At 32.6% G+C, this 16,345-nt stretch overlaps 1 protein-coding gene across 2 annotated transcripts in view; it reads right to left on the bottom strand.

Moving 5' to 3' along the window:
- Nucleotides 1–16,345, bottom strand: part of PPP4R3B (protein phosphatase 4 regulatory subunit 3B) — a 66,181-nt gene that overhangs the window by 23,213 nt on the left and 26,623 nt on the right. For both annotated transcript variants that reach the window (XM_061210726.1, XM_061210725.1), the window contains exons 6-9: nt 15,496–15,612; nt 13,914–14,030; nt 3,112–3,243; nt 1,909–2,011 (exon numbers count right to left, since the gene is read on the bottom strand). In XM_061210726.1, coding sequence (XP_061066709.1) covers nt 1,909–2,011; nt 3,112–3,243; nt 13,914–14,030; nt 15,496–15,612 — 469 coding nt within the window. The remainder of the gene's footprint in view (nt 1–1,908; nt 2,012–3,111; nt 3,244–13,913; nt 14,031–15,495; nt 15,613–16,345) is intronic.

Genomic DNA, 16,345 nt, shown 5'->3' on the forward strand with positions numbered 1-16,345 from the left:
ATAACATAGATTTTTAACAATTAGTCACTTATGCTTTGAATTTTTTAAAAAATAAGTAGAACATTATAATTAAGTTTCGATTCCTAGGCTCACATCTTAGAGCACATTTATGTTAGGAAACACAGGAATGTACATCAGAGCATTGTTTGTAACAGGAAAAAGCTAGAAACAACTTAAATATACATTAGAAGCAGGATGGCTAAATTACAACATACTCATACAAAAGAATACCATGCAAGAGTTAAAAATAAACTCTAGGTATCAATATGGATAGATCTCAAAAAAAGCATTGGGTAAAAAGGAAAAAAATGCAGAATCATGTGTACAATGTAAGTCAATTCATATCAAGTTTGAAACTGTGAAAAATAATACCACATTATACATGTCACAATAATATAAACAAACAGGGGTGATAAACTCCAAATTCAGCATTTCTTGAGGGATGGGGGTGGGGTAGAATGAGAATGCATAAGAAACTATCTGTAATTTATTTTCTTTTTAAAAAAACTGAAAAAAATATGACAAGTTAGTTTTGATAGAGCCAACAGAAAGTATGTATCTGTGACGCTATCATCTAAATATTTCTGTATGCTGGAAATGTTTTATTTTAAAATGAAAGTTAAAAACGCATTTGTTTTAATTTACATAAATGGAACCTTTCTGTAAAACACTCTGTGACATGCTTTTTTTTTTACCCAATTCATATTTTTGAGAACTAATCAGTCGACAGATCAAAATTCAATTATTTTAACTGCTAAAGAGTATTCCATTATACGAATATAGTACATTTTCTTCATTTCCTACAATAAACAATGCAACAACATCCTTGTATCTGTCATGTATATGCATAAATGTCCCCTAGGATATAAACTCAGAAATGGAATTGATAGTATTATGTAGGGTGTACAATTTTATTAGTTTAGTAAACATTCTCTTAACTGACTTCCTCTTAATTGACTTAATAGATTAGCCAACATTTTCTGAGAATATGTCCCCCCCCACATATCTCATTTCACCAAGCTGAGTTGTATGCTTATCAAAGTCAGTCCTTTGTTTACACTAGTTATATTTGGTAATATGATTACATAATTTAAATACTGCAGACTGATGAAATGTTACAGAACTGTAATATCTAAGGCTAAGTTGAATACAGCAGAACTCAATTAAAAAAATGATACCAACTTAGTCATACAAAACTATGAATACTTAAGTACTTAAAGGAAAGTACTTAAAACCATAGTAGAATCCTACACTCAGACTGCTTCAAAAATATGTTTAGGTTTTCTCTCCACTATAATAAACTGAGACCAGAAACTGTAGCCGATGAATTACGGGTGCAATTTATGTAAGAATGCATATGGAAATACAATTAAAAAAAACACATACAAAATAAAAAAAAAAGCCTTGACCCTATACAAACTATCAGTAAATGAGCAGCATTTAAAGTAAATGTTTATAAACAGTTTATTTTTTAAAATTATTCTCTGCTTTAACCAACTTTTTTGATTAACCTAATAACCTGATCCTTATGTTTTGAAATTAGAGAGTTTTTACTGTATTGCCAAATATGTCTCCAAAATGATGGTTACCTTGGATTTTGTAGGCAATATACTCTCTGCACTTACTCACTCTAACATTAACTCTAACAACTTTGGGAACAATCTCCTTCTTTTGCTAAGTGTTTACAGTTCTCTTCTTCAAGGTGTAATACTTTTTGCCATGTATTCTATATCATTCTCTACCACAGACACTCTGAAACAAGGGAAATCATGATTTTATATTGCAGTTTAAAATTTTCAGTAGTAATTTCCCTGTCATAAAAAGCACCAAGTAAAGTGCCTGTTAGCTATAATACTTATCTCACTCTTTTAAAACAGAAATCATAAGCAGGTAAGTAAGAGGCCCTACCCTTTTCACATTTGTCTTCTGAAGTATTGGTCAAAAGTGGTGCTGTGAGGACATGCATACAATGGTTGTAGAAGAAATTTAGAAATTCACTTTTTTCAGTTTTCTGAAACATACAGAATTAAAAAAATACTTTATTATCTTTATAATTAATAAAACATCTTCAAGAATTAGTAGTGCAGGTCATACACAAACAAGAGATACTTTAAGATACTGTGAAAGAATAAAAAAAAACTTGTTATATTCACCTTAACCTTATTTCTGCAGAACTGAAAAATCAGATCTATTTCATATTACATGTTCAATAAAAATGAATGTAAGAAAAAGATCAGATAGCATTATAAAAAGTTTTTCCAGGGAAAACTATCTAAAACAATTTTTTTTCAAATATGCGTTGGATATGAAATGCAATGAAAAATCTATGTGAGAGCAACTTAACCGTTTAAAATTTGAAACCCCAGATTTCACAATGTATTCAAATTTGAAAAAACACCAAGTTGATTTATCAAGCCACTAGAAATGTTACAGATTTTAGATTTATTTTTTTTAATTTTAAGAATTTATTACTTGGAAATTTGGAAAATAATTCCTTTCGGTTTTTTGGCCATTATTTTTTATATAACTGGTTCTATAAACTTGTAATGATTTAAAAATAATATACATTTTCTCTAAATTTGAGTGAAGTCTATAAAGGAGAAATATCCCAGCATTTTGAGATAACCACTATTAATATTTTGCAATACTTCCTTAAGTCTTCTTTTGTGCTGACTCCTTTCACTACGCAGTTAAGATCATTTGGTATATATTTTTTTCTTTTTTATTGTGATAAAAAACATATAACATAAAATTTACCATCTTGACCATTTTTATAGTTCAGTTGTGTTAATTATATTCACATTTCTTTGTTTTAATTTTTAAGAGGTTAACATACAGAGGCCAAGGGTCATAAATAGAAGTGCTAACATTTTACCAAGATTTTAGCAGATTAAAATCTTGTATTTTGCTGCAAAAACAACTGCTAGAGGAACATTACTGCTACTTGAATTCTGAGTGTACAAATACTTGAATATTCGTTTTTCAAAATTGTACAAATTTACAAAATTTTGATTTTTACATATATTTATATTTTTATACATAACTTATTGTATATAAAATCATCTAAAACTGACTAGACCAAAACGTTTCTATCGCAGAGTAATTTCTTACATTAGTTGTAGCCAGCATGTTCTCTGGATCAATTAGAGTACGAAGAAGTCCCATTAACTGAACAGCACCTCCTAGCTCAGGATCAGTGTCACAGATCATTTGTTCAATTACTACATTAATGAGAAGGATATCCTGAAAGAAAATGTTTCTGTGAGACCTGGTTCGGATATAAGACAAACGTACCAGCTGAAAGAACAAAATCAGAATCATACAGAAAAAAAAAAAAGAATGGATGAACTTATTTAAACCTTTTTTTCCTAATGTTTTCAAAGTTCTATAAACACACTAGAGCATAAAGAAACCCACTCAAAAACAAAACAACACAATGCAAAAATCAGAGCACACGACAGCTTACAATATCATCAACACAGGCAATGGAAAACAAAATCATTTACCAGAAATTCTTGTTCACTGGAGGTTCTAACATATTTTCAGTCTAGGTTTTAGCCTCAGGCATGAATTTAGAAGCTGACTAAACCCAAGATTACACACATCAAGTGATCAGGAACATAGATTATGTCAGCTTCTAACAAGAAAATCCTTTCTGACAAAAATATGAGAAAAAATAACCCAGTACACAGCTCTCCACAGGAGGTAAATGGGTACACATTGTGTTATATAATGATCTAAAGCAGCCAAATAGATTTATTATTACATTAGTAACATGTTGTTGGGTCTTAATATAAAGAGCTACAAAGCAGCTTTGCAGATACAAAATTTACTTGCTTTCTGCCTGTATTTTAAAGGTAGATACCTTAAGCATTAAAGTAGGATACAAAGTGATGGTTCAGGTCAAAGGAAAAAGTTTTGACATCAACTCAGAGGATTTGAGCACAGGTTTATTATTGGGGGAAGAAAGGTAGTAACTGAAGGAGATGAAATAAGAGAACTGCATGGAATGAAGATAAATTTGTTGAATTGGGAGAATTTTGTAAAATAATAAAAAGAAAAGTTCCAGTATAAAGCACATTTTGTAATTATTTTGCTTTTCTAGTCCCTCCCAAACTTAACATACTGTGTTATGCTAAAATATTTCCCTGTGAAACCGTGATATTAAATGCAATGAAGAACCATCAAAAACCATGTCATAGCAACTTAACTGCTTAAGATTAGAATCTCACCCTCTACCATGTCTCAAAATTTGAACACCAATGAATAATTCTATCATGGCATCAGAAACAATGAAATTTCTTCAAAGAGAAATTATGAAATATAATTCACAGAGCTACATTAATAGACTCAAGCCTTATTTCAGTTAGAGGAGAAAGAGCAAATTCCACCATAATCCGCTCCTGTTTCTTATTCTGGTATGTTCAGCAAAGTATATCACATATAAAATGTTAAGATATTACAAAAGGTATCAGCTAGTGAGCTTTCTTCAGAACAATGATATGGTATTTACTTACTTTAAATTCATACCAGTGTGTACAACTTGGATTCTACCACTTAATTAGGGGCTCAGATAATTTGCTCAATTATATATAAGCAATTACATAAGTTCATTCCTCCTCTTACATAAGTTCATTCATTTAAAACTAGGCAAAAAAAAAAAAATATATATATATAAATGATGAATTTAAGTTACATCTAAATGAAAACACAGTTGCAAGAAGGACTTCTTAAGGTATAGCTCATATACTGAAATAATATTTCAATATATATACTTTTAAAGCTTTTTACCCTTCTCTCTCAAATGCAGTTTCTTACAAATCCTGCCTCATAAGTACCAATACCAAATTCTGTTGGTCTACAAGCAAAGATAAAAGGGAAATGACCTGTGCTGACTGAGAGTCCCATAATCTGGTGACTTGTCCAAGTGAAAAAAGCCAATTTATACATTTCATAGTGAAATAGACTGCTACAGAGAACCATAGCCTTTTCAGGAGATAAAAACTGCCTTTCTCAAAGACGTGTAAAACTTTCTTGACAGACAAAGGTATATGCACCATTGAATGCTATTCTGTAGAACTTTTTAGGGTACCCGAGCTTGAGAAAGCAAGGGCACAGAGGTCAGTAGGTAAACGGGAACCTTCGGGTTTAAAAATTATGCTTAGATAAGATGTCTAGAATACACAAGAAAATAATTTGGAAGCCTACTAAACAGTAGAGGAAGCTTAACTGTAAAGTAAGCTTTAGCAACAGTCTATGACCGTTTGATCTCTAAGACCACCACTGGGTCAGAGAACTCACACTGACAGAAAATAGGCTACAATACAAAATAGAGCCCTGGAGGAAAGGCATCTTCCATTGCCTATCTCAGATGCAGCCACAGCTGAAAATGTCCTAAGGGAAGGAACCTAAGCTTTGGAAGAACATGGGCAAGGAAAATTCTTTAGAGAACAGAACCAGGGACAGCTGGTTTGGTTAATCAAGAACCTCCAGGGACAATGAGTCTAAGCTACTGATATTCAACAAATATTTGACAGACCAGTGCATCATAGCTGTGAATGAATGACTGCTGTATGTATGTTCTCCCTTTTCCCAAACAAAAGTAGTTTAATTGTGATGTTGGGGCAGATAAATTATCTTTTTGTTTAAAGGTCCCTGAAACATAAGGAGCCTTATCTGGACCTGAAGAGGACTGCACAACACCCAAATATTCTGGACATGAAGTCTCCAGACTGGATACAGAAGTCTCCCTTGAGGAAAGGGTGAGTGATGAAAGAGAAGTGTATATGGACGTTAGGTAGTTACAGAGATGGGCTGTGGCTGATACTACTAGATGCCACCTTAGTCTCTATTCTCTTTGTCCTGCTAACAGAGCCCAAACTTTGTTCAGAGAGGCAATGTACTCAGCTAAAACGCTGTATTTCTGTTTCCATTGCAGCTAAGGGTGACTCACCTCTGGTCAAAGAAACACAAGTAAAAACTGCTAAATGGAACCTCTAAGAAAGAGCTTTAAAATGAAACAGAAAAGCTCTCTAGCTCTCTCCATTTTGCCCTCTGCCCCCTTTCTTCTTCCTGCTTGGAGGTGGAATAGCAATCTTGCAACCTCAAAGTAACAGACATTAAAACCAGAAGCTCAGGATGACTGACTCATAAGATGAGTCTTCTGGCATCATGGAGCTGCTCCTTGACTAATTGTGACATGAATAAAACAAAATTTTTATTAGGTAAAACTATTATAGGCTGGTTTTTCTTTCTTGTTTTATGATTAAAACAATTACAATTAACATAATATCTACCCTCTTAGCAAATATTTAAGTATACAATATTAATTATAGGTAATATGCTATACAGTAGATCTCTAGGACTTGTTCATCATGTAAAAGTGAAACTATCTTTTGACTAATACCTCCCTGTTTCCTCTACTCCCCATCCCCTGGCAAGCACCATTATACTCTCTGCTTCTATGAGTCTATTTTATATTCCTCATATAAGTAGTACCATATAGTATTGTGTCCTTCTGTGTCTGGCTTATTTCACTTAGCATAATGTCCCCCAGGTTCATCCAAGTTGTCAAAAGTGGCCAGATTTCCTTCTTTTATTAAGGCTGAATAATATTCCACTGTATGTGCATGACAAATTTATCCATTCATCTGCAGATGAACACTTCGGTTGCATCCATGTCTTGGCTACTATGAATAATGCTGCAGTGAACGTGAAAGTGCAGCTATCTCTTCAAGATCCTGATTTCAATTTCTTTGGATTTATATCCGTAGTGGGACTGCTGAATTATATGGTAGTTCTCTATTAATTTTTGAGGCGCTTCCACACTGTTTTCCATAGTAGCTGCACCAAGGTACAGGCCCACACAGTGCACAAGGGCTCTCTTTTCTCCACATCCTTATCAAGACTTGTTACCTTTTGATTTTTTGATAAGAGCCATCCTAATAGGTGTCAGGCGATACCTCATTGTGATTTTGATGCGCATTTCCCTGATGATTAGTGATGATGATCACTTTACCTGCACCTGTTGGCTATTTTTATGTCTCTGAAGAAATGTCTATTCAGTTCCTTTGCCCATTTTTAAATTGGGTTGTTTTTTTTTTTTGCTATTGAGTTGTAGGAGGTCCTTACATGTTTTGGATATTAATCTCTCATCAGCAATTGTGTACAACTCTACACTTTTATTCCCCAACCCACATACTATGTTACTGATATCAGAATTTCTTTTTATACTGTGTATCTATTAACAAATTTCTGTAGTTGTAGTTATTCATAATATCTTGTCTTTACCTTTTATACTGCATTAAAAGTGATTTACATACCACCATTAGATTATTCCATTGGTCTATATTTGCCTATATATTTACCTTCACAGTGAGATTTACACTTTCATATGCTTTCATTTTGTTGTTCAGTGTTCTTTCATTTCAACTTGAAGAGCTACCTTTAGCATGTCTTAAAAGTCAGATCTAGTTTTGACGAACTCCTTCTTCAGTTTTTGTCTGGGAAAGTCTTTTTTCTTTATTTCTGAAGGACAGCTTTGTCAGGTAAAGTATTCCTAGTTGGCAGTTTTTTTTTCTTTCAGCACTTTGAATATATCATCCCATTCTCTACTGGCTTGCAAGGTTTTTGCTGAGAAATCCGCTGAAAGCCTTCCTTTGTATGTGATGCGTTTATTCTGTCTTGCTCTCAAAATTCTCTCTTCTCTTTGATTTTTGACAGTTTTATTATAATGTATCTCGTTGATGACCTCCTTGGGTTGAATCTGTTTGGGGACATATGAGCTTCATAGACTTGGATGACCTTATCTTTCCTGATAAGTTTTTAGCCATTATTAATTTAAACATGCTTTATGTCCCTTTCTTTTTCTTCTCCTTGAGACTTTCATAATGTATATATTATTTTGCTTTATGGTGTCCCATAATTCATGTAGGCTTTCTTCACTCTTTTTCATTCTTTTTTTTGTTCTGATTGGACTGATTTTAAATGGCCTGTCTTCAAGTTCTCTGATTTTTTCCTCTGCTTGATTCAAGTCTGCTGTTGAAGCTCTTTATTGATTTTTTTCAGTTTAGTCACTGTATTCTTCAGCTCCAGAATTTCTTCTGGTTCTTTTTTAGTTTCTCTTTGCTGAACTTATTTTATGTATTGTTTTCTTGATTTTGTTTAGTTATCTGTGTTCCCTTGTAGCTCACTGAGCCTCTTTAACACAATTATTTTGAATTCTTTGTCAGGCAGTTCATAATTCTTTTTTTTTTTTATTTTTAGGGTTGGTTACTGGAACTTAATTTTGCTTCTTGTCAAGTTTCCCTGACAGCTCTCACCTAGATTTTGGAAGTCTCATGGAGGTATTCTTGTCTGTAGATGGTTGTTAAATCAGTGTTTCTGTTGCAGGGATAAGGGCTGGAACTTCCTATCTGCCATCTTGCTGACCTCACTCCTCATCTTGCTGATATATTAAGCCAAACTCATTCCTAAGTGATACATTAATTTCTTACGTCTTTCCTTTTTTCTGTCACAGGTCAGGCCTTCTTTTTCCAGTTATCTCCAGCTGTTAGAACTATCCTTCTAAAACCGAGACCTGATCAAGACATTCTTTTGCTTAAAATAGCTACAAGATAAAAGATTCACTCCTTAGACTGGTTGTATAGGTAGTAAATATTCTAACCCTGTGCTGTCCAATATGATATCCACTTGTCACAAGAGACTGTTTAAATTAAAATCAGTAATTCCTCAGTCACACCACCTACATTTTAAGTACTTAATAGTCATAGGTAGCGAGTGGCTACCTTGTTGGATGGCTAAAGAATAAACATTTCCATCATCATAGAAACTGAACAGCACTCTCCAGGCCTTTTGTTACAGCTTCTTTGTTGAAGAAGGGAAAAGGAAAAAACAGACAAAGACAAAGCGAACAGACTTAGATAAAGAGAAAAAAAGAGGGAGGAGAAAGGGGGCAAAAAATGGGAATATTTCACAATCAATAATATCAACTGCCACACTCAATGATATTAAAGTCTTAAAAAAGTTGGTTTCTAAATCCTTGCGTCAGATGGGTTTATTTTTTAGTATTTTGAAGTCTCATTTTAATAAAACATGAGTAGTTATTAAAGTAAGTAACACAAAAGAGACACAAATCCACAAACTGTTCTATTCTGAATAAGAGCCAGTCTTCTGCAATAAAGTCTACTCTGAAAATAAACATCAACTCAGACTTCCACTTTTGGCCAAGATGAAGTGACAGGAACTAGATTTACTCTTTTACCTCAAACAACAACAAAAACCCAGACAAAATACATGAAACTACAATTGGTAATACAGTAAACATCAGCCAATGAAAGACACTGAGAGATGGGTAACAAATGAGATGAGCCCTATGATACATGTTAGGTATTATTATTATTAATTACTGGATTCTGCAAACTAAGTAAAAATCAACTTCTAAAAAACCGGAATTAACCACGTGTCTAGAGATTATGTTGTATATAGCAGCATGGAATAGTAAGACAGTCTTATCCCAGAGGTACACTCACCTCAGCTAACAATTAAAATTAGTCTACTACAATGCATTACTAAACCCACTTCAAAGTAATAATGTGCTTTCAGAGACAATGGACAAATAGTTCCTAAGAAATGTAATGAATGATTTAACATTCATCAATGAACTAAAAGTATTACCAGCATTATAAGTTGTCTGTAAAACATGCTTCATTTTCTTAGCAAGCCTGGTGAACAGAAGGAATAGCTAAATTAAAAGACTCAGCCTCTAACTGCAGTACAGCTAATAACTAGCTATGTAAGTGACCTAACTCTTCCATGCCTATTTCTCCAATGCAACTAAAGTCCAGTGGTCACTAAAGTCAGACCACTCTCAAAATTCAAGCCAGCATTTCTAATTGCCTGTTAAAGTTCTTTATTGGCATTAAAACAAATCTAATTTTCCTTAACCTGCTTCTCCAACAATGGCATTAACCTGGCTAGAAAAGTCATGCTCAAGCATTACGGCAAAATAATCGAGATGTAAGACAAACTACAGGAAAATTCCTTCTTCGGATGTCAAACTATGACTTGATCTGAAAATAAGCCATTATAGAGTAACCCCAGTGAAATTATTCCAATGCTGGGTCACCAAAATCTATTCTAGAGAACACTCCCTTAAATTTACAGTCTTAAGAGGGCCCAATAACTCCTTTCCCATTAATGCTTGCTTACTCCCATGGTCTCTTTGTTTAACTTCTCTTTACACCACCGTAGTAGCTTTGCAATTACAACCTTCAATTTAGAACCAGTTTCTAAATACTTGCAATATTCTGGGGTCTAAGTCAGGGGTCATTAAACTACAGAACTACCTGGCTGGTTGTTCACTTTGTAAATAGTTTTACAGTAAAACATTTACTGGAACATAGCCACACCTATTCATTTTCAAACTGTCTATAGACAGTTCATACTGAAGTGGCAGAGTTATGACAGAGACCAGAGGGCCTACCAAGTCTTATTTACCTTTTGGTCCTTTAAGAAAAGTTTGCCATCCTTCATCTAAATAGCAACAGTTAAGTGAGTTTAACCACAGTTTCTGGGAGATAGTTCAAAGTTTTAGTTGTTTCTGAATCAAGTTTTAGAGAAACGATACTCCTGTTGGTTTCATCACACTCCAGCCTCATGCTATTCTTAGAAACACATACTTTTGTTTTTAAAGTACATTTAAGTGGGTGTAAGAATTTTTCAATATTGCCAAAAATACTGAAAATATATAATTAGCAACGGAGGGAAAGTTTTGGGTATCTACACATGGAATTTAGAGATTATCCCGATTATCAGGTGACATCTCTATTTTCTGATTGGGAAACATAAAGAACATACTTTATTTCATTGCTTCTAAGACAGATTTCTTAAAATTTTAACTTCTTGATGTTGAGATATATTTTATAACCTATGGCATTACACACTCACTATTAGCCAAGTGGCAATCATGACAAAGTTACATGAAAAATTTGTACTGACACTTTCTGGTAAGATCAAGAAAATATCAGAATCTGTGTAACTTAGATTCCATGTATATAGTAAATAAGAGGAGAAAGAAAGAATGGCAAGAGCAGGAAGAATATTCTGAGGTAACAGGATAAAAATAACTGATGTATGTTGTGGAAACACTACCAGTTTTTAAAAAACTATCTAAATGTAAAAATCATAAAAAAAGCTCATGCATATGAAATTTGCTCTTGCAGCTACTTGAATGAAGGTTACAAGTATTACAGAACCAATACTTCTTTCAATCCATTCTGATGTGTTCAAAGAAAGCAACAACAGTTCTTCAAATTCTACAGAAGAACTTAATCTAACTTCTTTAGTCTGTGAAATGGCAAAACAGCCTGGACAAAGAAAACTTAAGCTCATTTTTTAAAGTTGGGGGAATTTCTTGGTATGATGTGTTGAAGGAACTGTTACTTCTGTACTATTCCTGACACAAAGAAATAACCTGAATTGAATCATGAGGAAACATCAGACAAATCCAAATTTTCGGATATTGGAACAGAAAGTTTTCATTTTTGTCTTGGGTAACAAGGGGATAACTGGGACAACGGATAAAATCTGAATTAGGACTGTAGTTAGATAACAGTATGGTAAAAATGTTATTTAATTTCCTGACTTTGATAATTATACAGTGGTAATGTAGAGTTTTAGTAGATAGACACCAAAGAAAAGAGGGGTAAAGGAGCACTGTGACATCATTTCTATACCTTTTTCTTCAATGATTCAGAAAAAATTAATTATATATTTATGTATGCAAATATGTATATACAAATACAAGCAAAGAAAGACAATGATAAAGCAAATGAGAAATAAAGTATTAACAATTGGGAAATCTGGGTAAAGTGTATATGGGAGTTCTTTGTACTATTACCGTAATTTTTCTGTAAATTTAAAATTACTTCAAAATAAAAAGTTAAAAATTGACACAATCTTAAGAAATAAAATGTGATATGTTCAATACAAAATACTGAACAGTCAACCCATAGAGATTAGCTTACGTATTTATTTTAAATTTCTTTTTATGGTAAATTTCACTCTCTAGAATTATTTTGAAGCAAATTCCATGTATACAATTCTAGAAATAATTTAGTAAAAAATAAAATAACCCTAAGGCTAATATCATATCTATAGAAATTAACATACGAATTTATTCCTAAGTGAGAAATACACTGAAAATACCTGCCAAAATAAGTAGTTCAGCAGTAGCTGTATTACTTATCCAGTCAGATTCTAAAAGAAGTTTTACTGAATGTTTCAAAGGTCATTAGCATAAAAATGTTTGAAATCTGTAGCACAGCAATTATTGCTAAATCTATCCTTCCAGCTTGGATAGAAATAATGACTATAGTAAAAAAAGTTAATATTGCTATTTCCTTGTGTCTCAACACATATTTTAATACTGTAATCCATGTTCCTAAAACCAAATCTGCTCCCACAGTAGCAGAAAGAAAAGTTTGAATGCTGTGCATTTATTTTAAGACAGCATCAAAATATCAACTGCCCACTGAATACACAGGTAAGTTATTTCTTCTTTCTTTTAAACATTACTACCAACTCAATATAGTAGAATTCAGCATGTAGAATCCTTAATTTTGGAAATTAAAAAAAAAGTAATTTATCTTCATTTGTGGGCTAACAATTATTTTGAGGCAACAAAAATTTTAAATTGGATAATTGTTAGACCTGAGAAAATTCAGGGAAATGAAAGACCTTGAAGACTGTGACTACAAGAAAAAGAGAAATTAAAAAGGGACTTTTCCATTGTTAACGATCAGTAACTGCTTCCCCATGTCTCATGCATCAACTAAATGTAAATAAGAAAATCTTTCTAATGAAAACAGAAATAAAAGCTGTAAAAGTTAAGAATTCTAAGCTAGTAAATTATTATTCTCATAGTCTGAGAGATTTTATGATGAATGCTCTTAATCCCACACATCACTAAGGATGAAGCAATAGAAGTATTAATTTCAAAGTTATCTTTTGTAAAGGATGGCACTAAGATAAGAATTTCAACAGAGATTATAAACTGATTAATAAACTAGGTATTTATTTCTTTAAAGTCAGATTTAGCATCATTTGGGTTTTTTAAACTTTAAAATATACTTAACACAAAATATTTCTTCTATTTCTTTTCTACTGCCTAAATAATAGCATTAGCCCAAACCCATTCTAAAACAAAATTGCTTTAAAAAAAAAAACACTGGAAATATCTAACAGACAGAATGTAAAAATCTAACTGGACATTAATAAAAAATAAAACATATAAAACAACTATAGTTTAATTCAATAGTAACAAAAACATAAAAGAATCAAATAACATTGGGAATCTAAACCTTCTTTAAGAAGGGACATAATTGTATTTCAGTTATTTTCTATTTAACACTAACATATATTTAATATAAGAAAGGGTACTTCAATTACAGCTATATGTTCATTTTGTCTTTAAATAGATTAAGGGGAAAGTTTAAATATTTTTGTAGTGGGAAAACACAACATTGGTTTCATTATTAAATGGTCATCCCCACTAAAAAAATAGACACATCTGAACCAGTAAAAGCAACTTCTTAGTTATACTAGATAAGTGCCTGACCTAAGGGTTTAGAATTATATTTCATTAGTACTTGAAACTTTTTTTAAAACCAAGAATTAAGAATTTGATTCATTAAATCTATTTATCTCAGTAATAGTTTGAATGCTTTTTTTTTTTTTTTTTACAATAAACAAATCAACTGCCACATATTCTGGCCTTGCCAAAGTCACAACTGATCAGAAATCTATTATTATTCTTCATAAACAGTTAAAATTATGGTTATGACTTTTCTCTCAACAGTTTGCAACCACTATTTTATAGGTAATTCATATAGAACCAGAGCATTATCACTTACGTCATCACTCTGCTGGGCTTCCTGCATTACAAATTCTCGGACCATGGATGGACTAAACTCTACTAGATAAGAAAATATATCTGTAGCAGCTGATCTGACTTGCAAATCATCCATGCCCTGATAAAAGGAAAATCAGGTTACTTAGAGACTGTGAACAAAAGTTATGCCTGCGTTCCCCCTTTTTCTCCCAAATCTATGCCAAACAAATTTTTGGATTTAGACATGGTACTGGAATCAAAACATATAATCTCTCCCATCCTTTTCTTTTACAAATATTAAAAACTTTAGGCAGCTCAATGATTAGTTTCTGCCAGTTTTTTTCAGAGAATTTAAATATAAGAATCAGCACAGGATTATAAAGCACCGCTTTACAAATGCTGCAAAAAAATTTGGGGGGTGGGAGGGAGGATTCTTGATTTAAATATATGCAAAAATGTGAATGAGGTCTCCTAGTTAAGGCTTCAAAACTTTCCAGAAGCTGTCTTTGGTCCTGTTTGCCAGTTACGCCTTAGTAACTGATTCTCCCTTTTATGACTCTCCTAATAGAGGATGATTTTGAAAACAATCTGGGTATTTTCACTCTTTTCCGTAACTTAGTTTTCTAAGGTAGCGATCTTGAATGCTTTTTCCCTATCAGTACATGAAGGATACATGATTCATAAGATAAAAATCTCCAGGTGATTCTGAAAACGTTCCCTAACTTAGCAGTTCTCAAAGTGTGGCCCAGGGAACCCTGGAGAGGGGTCTCACACACTGAAAAGGGGGGTTATAACACCTTTTTCAAATTGCATGAGATTAAAACTATTTTCATAATATTATTTATTATGAAAATAAATATTAAGGCATTATTGGCCTTTTTCACTCCCAGTCTATCACAAGTATAGTGGGGTTTTCCAGAGGCTACAAGATGTAATATCATAACAGATTAAATGCAGACGCTGCTATGAGAATCTAGCTATCTTCTATTAAGCCAGGCATTAAAGGGATTGGCAAAAAATGTGAAACAATGCCACTTGTCTCACTAAAATTTTTTTGTTTGGGAAAAGTTATTTTTTCCTGAAAGTTATATTAGTTATCTTAACATATAATGGGTTAATTATTATCATTTTTAAATGAGTTAATAAATACTTAAAAATTTTCTCAGTTTTAATTTTTCATACAATAAATGCCAATGGATAAAGCTCATACAAACAAAAGTATGAGAATCACTCCCTTAACCCCATATTGCAGCACGAGCCCCCTTGGTCCAGTCTGCCCTTCTCCCATTCACTGGTCTAAAAAGGAAAGGTATTTTATTAGTTTCTATGAAACATACTTAATTTTGTTATAGAAGAGATAACAGTCTCGTAAAACCATGTGGGATTTTTATTTACTTGAAGCCATATTATATGAATCACATGTTAATATTACAAATTTAAGTTAATAAAAATCTGAAGAGGTTTTATGACTCACTACCAAATGAATCATAACCTAAAATTACAAAATTCAATATGCATTACTATAAAAAATTATTACCCATCCACAATATAAATCTATTACAAATTCTCAACTTCAAAAACATGAAAAGAAGCTATATAATTACCATTACAATTTCAAGAGCAGGAAGAATCCCCAACTTTGCCAAAGTTTTGAAAAATGCATCCCTGTTTTGAGGTTGTAATGTCTGAGAAAATGCACAAAATTCCTTGAAAAAATTAACCTGTAATGTAAGAAAGAATAGTGAGAAGTTGACACACATTAAAAGTAACCCTGGGGCAAACTGTAATGTGATCTACCACAGTGTGGAATTAACCTTCTCAGGGACCTAGAGTTTTTAGGGTATCCTGGCTCCTCAAAACCTAAAGAACATAGAAACCATGCTATAATAAATGGTGGCTGGGTTTTCAGGGAGCACTCATAAAGCACAATTCAATTTTTAAGAATTGTAAGGAACATCAGAGATTTCCTAGGATAAAGGGCTAATTTTATAAATGAGAAAACTGAGAAATAACTATACCAAAGATGACGTGCCTGATTTTAAGTCAGCAATCTTTCATTACTTCTTTAGTATCTGATTATAAGTTTGAAAAATTGGCAAACTGCTGGTAAACAGCAATCAACATTCTCTTTCCCCAAAGCATGGTTACATCTCAAAAAAGTGATTACCAACACATTTGAAAGAAGAAAAACACTTCCAAGAACCGATTCATCATTCGTTTATTCAAGAAGGATTCTCCCTACCTCTTGTTTAACAACAACAACAACAAAAAGCATGTCAATAATGTATCTACAACCATAAAAATGTATGAGTTTGTAGTTCTGTCCTAACATAAACCATGTCTTGATTTTGTAATTTATAAGGCACATATTCTCTCACTGAGGGGAATAAAACCACATCAAAATATCGCTAAAAACTTCTAAGATATGCAAAACAATAAGTTTTAGAAACTTTG

Source organism: Eubalaena glacialis, chromosome 14 (genome assembly GCF_028564815.1).
Source record: "Eubalaena glacialis isolate mEubGla1 chromosome 14, mEubGla1.1.hap2.+ XY, whole genome shotgun sequence".
NCBI lineage: Eukaryota > Metazoa > Chordata > Mammalia > Artiodactyla > Balaenidae > Eubalaena > Eubalaena glacialis.